Source organism: Crotalus tigris, unplaced genomic scaffold, assembly GCF_016545835.1.
Source record: "Crotalus tigris isolate CLP2741 ecotype Arizona unplaced genomic scaffold, ASM1654583v1 scf7180000020608.1315917, whole genome shotgun sequence".
NCBI lineage: Eukaryota > Metazoa > Chordata > Lepidosauria > Squamata > Viperidae > Crotalus > Crotalus tigris.
In genome coordinates, this window is record NW_024098104.1 from 1,188,552 (window position 1) to 1,197,423 (window position 8,872).

At 56.4% G+C, this 8,872-nt stretch overlaps 1 protein-coding gene across 1 annotated transcript; it reads right to left on the reverse strand.

The window, feature by feature from the left end:
* Window positions 1–818: 818 nt before the first annotated feature.
* Window positions 819–3,849, reverse strand: SOCS1 (suppressor of cytokine signaling 1). Its single transcript, XM_039368073.1, has 2 exons — window positions 3,697–3,849; window positions 819–1,926 (listed from the first exon to the last, which is right to left on the reverse strand). Exon 2 carries the CDS (start codon window positions 1,849–1,851, stop codon window positions 1,243–1,245), a length of 609 nt encoding a protein of 202 aa, XP_039224007.1. The 5' UTR covers window positions 1,852–1,926; window positions 3,697–3,849; the 3' UTR covers window positions 819–1,242.
* Window positions 3,850–8,872: the final 5,023 nt, after the last annotated feature.

The following is an 8,872-nucleotide window of genomic DNA, read 5'->3' on the forward strand; positions in this document are numbered from 1 at the left end:
TGACAGAGCAGCTTGCCTCGGGCTTCCCAGTGGATCCCAAGACCCAAGGAGGCTGATGCCCACAATGGTGGTTAAAGGGGGTCTGAGACCCAGACATACCAACTCACTCTCTCTCACACACACACACACTGATTTTCTACCCTTCAGGGAAAGGAGCAGAGAGAAAAGCCAGCCTTGCTCTGCGGTGCCCCATGCTCTGCTGGCATCACTGGAGGGGCAGCCAAGAGAGAGAGAGAAAACTGTGGAGAGCCCGGCTCTCCCCAGGCTGCTCTAGCCCCTCCCTGCTCCCCCCACCCCCACCGAGCAAGGCAGGATCCCTGCCAGGCCCTCAAGCCAACCTCCCAGGCCTTGGAGCCCAGGGAGAAGGCGGCTCTTTCCCCCTTTCCACAACTACTCTGCCCACGTGCGCGCGCACACTCCCCTGAGCCGGGAGGTAGGTTGGCCCTGTCCCTTCAGAACTCGCTTGTGTTATCCGGAGTCAACTCCCTAAGGGGGGGACAGCTCTCAGGAGAGGTGCCTGGGAAGTACCCAGAAGCCCCTGGGCAACGCAGGGTCCATTGTCCACCCCGACCACGGGGGCTTCCCTGCAGGAGGGGCCACCTACGGGTAGGGCCCAAGTGAACCTTCACAGGGGGGGGGGCCTTGGCTGGGTTTCTGGGTTCCGGAGGGATGGGGATTCCTGGCAGAGATCCCTTTGAGCCAGAGAGGGATCCAGTGTGAAGCCCAGGCTTCACACTGGATCCACCTTCTTTCTCCTTTTGCTCACCATTTCCGAATCCCAGTACATAAAGACCAGAGAAAACGTTGTCTTTTTTTTCTTAGAAAAAGAACCTTTATAATAAGGTTTATTATTAGCTTTTAGAAAAAATAGATATAAAGTAACAAAAGTGTTTCTGCATAGCAGAAAATGACTGATAAGGCTTCTGAGGGCCTCAGTTTGTGCAAACAGTCCATTGGTTGTGTAAACATTGGTAGTCAAGTGTTCAAATTCAATAGAACTGCTACAGAATTGAGATGCGCTCATGACGGTGCTTAGGCTTGTACAACAATCCAGCCACGGGTCTGCTTCATGTCTTCACCCAGCGATGCAACGCCCAGTGCCACAGGCAGCCTCTGCGCCGCCTGTGGTTCGCCACTGCAGGGACTCCGTTTCTCCCACGACTCCCGGGGCACAATTGGCTCCCTGAATTGCACACCACCAAGGCACCACTTCCAGCCTCTCTGGCGCAATGCTCCCTCCCCTCACAATTTAAAGGGAAAGGACTCCAGGTAGGTCTTCAGGACCGGATTGAGTGGGATGCGTGGCAAATTCTCCCTCCCAAAAGTCGCCACAATGTTTTTGCGGCAGAGGTCCTGCAGCGACCGCAGGCGCTCTTTGTGTAGTGGGGTGACCAGGACCTTCCGGGGCGAGTTGACGTAATGTTCCAGCAGTTTGAAGAGGCAATCAAAGGCCTCTTTGCTGCCCTCCAGGCTGAAGTGACCGGCCTGGAAGAGGACACGGACGCTGGTGGGCCCGGTGGCCGTCTTAACGCTAACGGTGAAGAAGCAATTTTTTTGCCGGCTATCGCGGAGGAGGAAGGTCCCCACCAGCTCACCCTTCAGTTTCTCGTGAGCAGCGCTGACCGACAGGGGACCCCAGTAGAAGCCGCACTTCTCCAGCAAGGCGCTAGTGCGGACGATGATCCCAAAGTCCTCCTGTGAGCGGAAGGTGTGGAAGTGGGTGTCCCGTGGGGCTTGCACTGTGCCGTGGGGGGGCCGGACCTGCAGAGCGGCCCGGACGGAGGGCTGAAGCCGGCCTCTCAGCTCCACTGCAATCCCATTCTCAGGCGTTACGCTGCTGTGTGCTACCATCCTACAACCGAGACCCACTGGAGCTGCCTCCCATCGCTTGGGGGGCCAAGGAGGGGCTGCTGTGTTGGGGTTCTCCTGCAAATCAGAAACAAAAAAAGGTCACTCAGGATCCACCCACGGCAGGTCAAAGGAAACAAAGAGAAACACCCATCGTGGTGCCAGGACCGAACCTTTGCCAGGCAAATCCATCTCAGGACTGCTTCTGCCGGAAAGTGAGGTGCCCCAGACAAAGCCGTGGTTTCCCCCTCCTGGCCACAGAGGCCCATTGACAGGAACCGCCAGCTCGGCTGCACGCCTTTCCCATCAGATGGTCCCACCAACTCTGCTGCTTCTCTCCAGGAACAGAGGCAGAGCGAAAGACCAACCTTCCCCTCCCTCACCACACTGAGATGTGCAGCTACACTCCTCCCCCCTTTCTGGTTTTAGTTTGAATGGTTACCGAGAAGGAGGGAAGGCTCATCAGCTAGAATCTCAGCTCTGAGTGATGCATGGAACAGAAGAGGCGTTCCTGCCACAGTGACAGTCTCCCCCCCCCCCCCAACAAAGTCTGTGCAGAACTGTCCAGGCAGATTGTGCCCAATCTCTTCTCTCCCTCTCTGGAAACCCAGTGGGTGGGAAAGTCCACCCTAAAAGAGTACAAGAATTTGTTAACACTCAGGCCTAAATCCCCCAAAATGCTCTCCTTTCCTAAGAATCAAACCATCTTTGTGGCTTGTCTGCTTGCCAAATGCCTGAGTAATCTGAGATCTCCAGCAGCCCCTTCCCCTTCCCTTGCTCTGCAGCCCCTCCCCCAGGGATCTTCAAGCAGATCAGCCTCCATTTAGAGGTGAACCCTTAAAATGTTGCTCAGTTGCTCTTCATCAAGCTGGTGGCACTTCAAAGGGGGTGATCCAGATGGGGGCAGGAGGGGGTTGTCCGAAGGGGGCCACTGAGAATGCAGTGCTCTTAAGGGAGGGACAGTCATTCTGGTAAGCGAGATGGGCAGCATATAAATTTAATAAATAAAATAAGGAGTTGCCCCCACAGCTCCTTCAGCGACTTTCCTGAGAAGCGAGGAAGGGGAGAGTTGCCACCTCCCGGGCTGAGGGATGCTGGACGTCTGCCCCGGGCCTTGAGCCTCTGGCTTCCTGCGTTTGTGTCTCTGTCAAGCGCAAGACAGCCGGAAAAAGCTCCTAAAGGTTAGGCGGTAACAGCAACGAAGCCCAGCCCCATCGGCGTGCCGACAAGAGCCGGCAGGCTGTATAAAGGGAGTCGCGCTTTATGGGAGCAACGTCAAGATCGGGACCAACTGGAGGAGTTCTCTTCCTTGAACCAACCAAGGAGACCGGGGGGCGCTTTTATGGGGCCACCCCTGAACCGCCCGACCCAGGTGGACGCTCCGGGGGGTCCGCGCTCGCTCCGGGCAAGGCCGGTACGGGACCCGCAAGACCCCGCAGCGGCTGGGCCAGAGGGAAGCCCCGCGCAGGCCGGCCCTTGGGGGGACGCTGGGCGACGAAGCGCGACGCCCGGCACATCTGTCCCGCGCGTGGGGAGGGCGGCGAAAGGAGGCGCGGGGGGCAGGCGGGGGGGGGCCGAGGGAGACGAAGCCGCGGGCCTCGGAAGCGCCGTTTTCTCGCCTGTAAAGCGCGGAAAGGGGCCCCTTCCCGGGAGAGGGGCGCGCCAGGACGAGGCGGAGGGCGGGCTAAGACGCCGCCCCTTCCAGTTGCTCCATCGCGCTGGGGGCGTCCGCCCTTCCCGGAGCGAAGAGGCCGGGCTGCTCGGCGCCCGATCCCGCCGCCGTCCGCGGGCTCCGACCCAGCCGCGGTGCGTCCCGGAGAGGCCCCGCGAGCCCCAGGAGGCTCTTACCTCGGCCGCCTCGGCGTCTCTGTCCGGCCTTCCCCGTCCGGAGCTGCGAGGCCGGAGGGGGGACGCGGCGGGGCCGCTCAAGGCCGGGCCTCGGCCGCCGCCGCCGCCTTCTCTTCGCCGCCGCCGCCGCAGCTCTCCGGCGAAAGGGACGCCCCGCCGCCGCCGCGGCTCGCCAAGGCCGGGCCCCGCCGCCTGCGCGCGCTGCTTGTTCGGGGCGCCGCGGCCGCCGCAGCCGCATCGTCCGCGCCGGGACCGGCCGCTGGTGCTGCCCCGCTGGTGCTGCTGCTGCTGCTGCCCTCGGCGCGGCGCCCAACGCCCGTCTGCGGGCCCGGCCCTGGCGGGGGCTTTTCAAAGCCTGGCAGGCCCCGCCCCCCGCCCGCCACTTTCGCTTTCCCTCTTCGGCGCGGAGGGGGGGAGGGCGCGTCGGGCCGCCTGGGCAGCTCTCGAGCTGCGGCAGCTCCAGGAAAGCGGGCATTTCCCGGGAAAAGAAAGAGAAAGCAGGATTCCTCGCGGGACCCCCGCCCGCCTCCCTCCTCTGCCTGCACAGCCGCCCCTGAAGAAAAGGCCGCCGTTGCAGCTAAAACGGGACCCCCAACGCCCCGTCCCGAAGCCCCCAGGCTTTGCGCCCGGAGGAGGCTGTGGAAGGGCCGACGGGACTCTGGACCTCTTCGCAGCTGGACCAGAACAGCGACTCCCCACCCCCACCCGGAACCCCTCCTGCGCTGGGAACTGGCCACAGATGCCAACCCGGGCGGACTGGCGCGATCTGTTCCTCTTGGTCTTCCATCACCCCCCCCCTCCCGGAGCAGACGAGGCAGAGGGGGTCGGTGGGCCCGAAGTGGCCCGAAGCGTCCACCGCCTCCCCCTCCCTCTTGGCCGCGGCGGCGCCCTTTCCAGATAAGCGCTCTGTTGATTCTGAGCAAAGCTCGTTTCTCCTCTCCCGGCCCGCTTCTCAGAAAACACGTGGCCGGCCACCAGCTGCCTCTCTGGGCGACTTTTTCTTTCCTTTTCTACCCCCCCCCCCCGGGACGCGACAGGAGTCACCGCTGACTTGGCAGCCGGAGCGGGACAAGAGGTCCTAGGGTCGGAGGTCGGGAGGGGAGGCAATTCAGGGCGGCATTGGCTGCGGCTGGACCAGGTGAAGGAGTCGCGGTTCCAAAGAACCCCGGTGGTTCTTGGCCAGAAGTGCGCGTTTTTCACGGGAACCCAAAAGTGAGACATTGCATCAGGGACTCCGGCCTGGAAAAGCCACTTCCTGTTAACACCGAATTCTTTACAGAAAGCCGGGCGGTTCCAGTGCTTTTACAAACCACCCACAGTCGCTTCTGGGGAAGATCACAAATTTGATTAATAAATCAATACAAATTTCTTGGAGAATAAGGCCACCCAATGCACGCCAATTGAAGGCTGTCCTGCAGAGAGCTTGTTCGGAGGGCCAGCAGCTGATGGGCAGCCCCCTTCCCTCCATCTCCCAGGGGTCTGGAGCAGGGGGCTTCCTCGCTGTCCTGCAGTTTCCAGCAGAGGGTGGCTTCTGCAGCAGCTGAAAAAGCAAAAGAGATTTTTTCATAAAAACTGAGGTTGGGCTGGGTGTTGAAATATTCTCCAAATGGTATTAACAGGGAATAGCCCTCCTGCCTCTCCTCGCTTTCTCTGGGAGGGGCCCAGCAGAGCAGTGAAATAGAGCAGGAGATTCTGGCAGGAGTGTCCCATAGTCCACTGCTGCTTTTAGTAAGGGGGGGGGGAAATCAGGCCCAGGGAATCTGCCTCCCCCATGCGTCCACAACTGGGAACATAGCAGGTCTCCTGCTTCTCAGTAAATGCCACAATTTCCTGCCTCTCTCTCTCTCTCTCTCTCTCCCCCTCCCTCCGTCCCTCTCTCCCTCTCACAAGACTCTTTCCAGGAAAAACCCTTGCTTGCATTTCTCACTGTCCCAGATTCTAATGTCTCTTTTTTTGGAAATCCCATTAGAAGGTGATCAGGTTGAGATAAATCATCGGAGAATAAAAAGCCGTATGTTACTTTTGTTTTCCTGGAAAGAGGCTGTAACTTTTGCTTCCTGACATCTACAGGACTTCCAGAGAACCACTGGATTGCTTGCCACTTTTAAGCCAGGAATCTTGGCTTCCACAGCCCTCTGGCAAACTGGGCTGAGACCTGCAGCTTTTACTACTCTTTTCACATGAGAGTCTTAACAGGCTCTCCAGATCTTGGCGTATTATTGGCAAGGATGCTCGGGCCAGTTTTAATATAGGTTTGGGGGCTGCTTGTGTCGTCCTGTGTTTGTTTGCACAGGTAAAGCGCTCTGTAAAAACAAAATTTCTGCCTGAACTGGGCGTTTCTAATCATAGACAGATCTGAGCCTCCAACTTTCAAACAGCCACTATTTTTCAAAGGAGCTTCAGAAATTTATCTTCTCCTGAGAGGTCCCTGGCTTGAGTTCACCTTTTAGTTTAAATGGCTCTGAACAGGCAGGATTGCAACAGGTCATGTTCCCAGGCTGGGAAAATCAGCACCTGTTAAAGTCTGACTAGTGGACCAGCTCGGTCTCACTTACAGCGAGGCAAGGACCGAGATGCTCTGGGCAGAGGTTTGTAACACAACCTGCTGTAGAGATTCTTTTTTAAAAAAAAAAAAATTTTTTTTGAAAAAGGAACCTTCGCTTTTCTTGTGGGAGGCGCTTCAGCAGAAATCTAGACTTTCAGGGTGTTGTGCTTACCAGCATCAAAGTCAGTTCTGTTTCCTGAAGCCGGTTTCTGGTCCTCCAGAAAGACTGAAACTGCGGTTTCTGTCTTCTTTTCTGAAAAGGTTGATTTCAGGGAAACCGAACCACGCAGAGATGAAAGTGACAAAGATGAGCTCCCTGGCAGAGAGGACGCCTGCAAGTCCCAGAATTCCATGGAGCTCCCACTTCCTTGGTGGGGACGGCTCTGCGTTGAGGACCCGGGCAGGTTTTCCTCAGAAAAGAGGTGGTGGTCTCCCAGAGGCAAATCTCTCTCACAGGAAGTGGCTCCTGGTCCCTCTTAGGTCACGGCCAAGCCAGGGGTGAAGGTGGTGGACCTTGCAGTCCGGCCAGGTGGGGAAAGATGGAAGAGGAGGGGGGAGGATCGCCTGGGGGCTCCTTCCAAGAAAAAGCTTGGAAACTCTCAAACCTGAGGAAACCCTGCTGGATTAGAAAGGATGGGGGGGGGGTCCTCTGTCCACCACAAAGCCAAGAGGAAGCCAGGTCATGGTTGCCTTGGAGGGATAGACTGCTTCTGACCAGGGGGACCCTCTGAGCAAGCACAGCTGAATGCCATGGATAAATCCAGCCATTCAGTACCGCAAAGGGGGTTTCTCCGCCCCCCCCAAGGCTCAGAAGGTGGAGGCAAGTGAGGGGTCCAAATGGAGGAAAAAAGCAGAGCCCAGCAGTAGAAGCTTGCAAAGATGGACGTCTTTTGCCAGGTGGCTCTTTTGGCCACCAACCTCCATGCAATTCATGGCCCACACAGTCACCACTTGTGTGGCCACATGTGGTTAGCAGAAAGCACGTGTCCCCTTGGGGGGCAATCTATTTAGGGTTAGATTGCCATGAATTTGGAGAACAAAATGGACATCACCAACAGATTTGGAACGTGTCAGTGTGCTTAGGAGGGTGTTGACTTTTGGGCCCTGCCCTATCTGTCTTCCCTGGTAAAAAAAACATGGGAAAATCTCATTGGGGGGCAAACCCATCTAGGGTTAGGTTGCCATGAATTCAGAGAATTGGAGTGCATCAGTATGCTTGGGACTTTTTGAGCCCACATACATTGTTGAGGGTTTGCTGTAGAAAAGGAAATGGGAAAGCAGTTACATTAATTTGCTTATTTGTGACTCTGCTTCTGTGGAAGAGCGGTTGTATATAGACAGGAGGCAGAAATTACCAAAGCAGCAGTGGTGCAAAGATTACTCAGTTTCCAAAGAAATTCAGAGTATCAAGAGGCACTTTTGTATGCTGCTGCCCCCTCCTGGCCGACACGTTTGCAACAGTCTTTGTCCCTTGGAAATCTCAGGCTGGTCGGTGGGGGCTGATTGAGAAATGCCCGTCCTTGGCGAGAAGGGCCGGAGCTGAGGTTGCACAGTAGATCAGCTCCTCTCTCATCTGCCTCTCCTTGTCCTCCAGCCAGCTCAGGGTCACCATTAATGGCCCGTCTCCTTCTGTCTGTCAGCTGCTTCTGTTTCAAAGAATGCTCCTGCCTTGGAAGGCAGCCTTGTTCATCCTCCCTCCTTTCTTTGTGCATTTTCCACTGAAGGAAGGAAGGAAGGAAAAGAAAGAGGAAGAAAGAAAGAAAGAAAGAAAGAAAGAAAGAAAGAAAGAAAGAAAGGAAAGAAGAGAAAAGAAAGAAAGAACTTGCCACCCTGCCTTCATGGAAGTGGAGGGTCTGGTCCCAGAGATGCCAGGCTGCCTGGCTAAGTAGGGGGCAAGGAAAGACCCCTGAAAGCAGCCCTGTTGCTCGGTTCTTGTAGTTTTTTGTGCACCAAGAAAGGAGTCTGAAGTCCCCCCCCCTTCTTTTCCTTACCCATATTGGACCCACCCAGCTTGAGAGCTGTGGGACTAGCTAGCAGGTTAGGAGGAGGATGGAGAGGCAAAAGCCCCTTTCTGCACCTGAACTGAGCACCTCAGCAAAGGTGAGGCCAGAAGGGGTCTCTGCAGGCCAAACTGCAAGCCCCCCAGCTGGGCCTGAGGGGGAGGGGCACTAAATCCATGCAGCCCTATTTGGAACCAAAAATCTTTCCAGGTCAAAGAAAGGAAGTGGGTGGCTGTGGGAGGAACATCTTGGTGTGAGTAAACCAGCCTTTAAATGTTTTAAGACAATTAATTTCAGGAAGAAATATGAACTCATTAGACCTTAATGGGATGAAACATGGGTTTAATCTTGACTTTAACGCCCACGCAAGGCTAAAATTAGACAACTGGCTTTTCTGTCTGTCTCCATGCAAGCTGGGAAATCCACCTCAATTTTGCATGCGTGAATGTCTTCAATGACCTCCTTCTGTACTTTGGCTCAGAGACCCCATGCCCAAGGAGGTCTTTGCCCACATCTCCCCCCCATCCCATGCCAAGCAGAGAACAATCAGATCTCCCCTTCACACAATGAGATTCTTCTGAATGAGAACAGCAGTTTGAGAGAGCCCAGGATCTACTCCCCCCCCCACCGC

Coding starts and splice junctions, on each gene's coding strand:
- SOCS1 (XM_039368073.1), bottom strand. CDS start 1,851: ATGGTAGCACACAGCAGCGTAACGCCTGAGAATGGGATTGCAGTGGAG.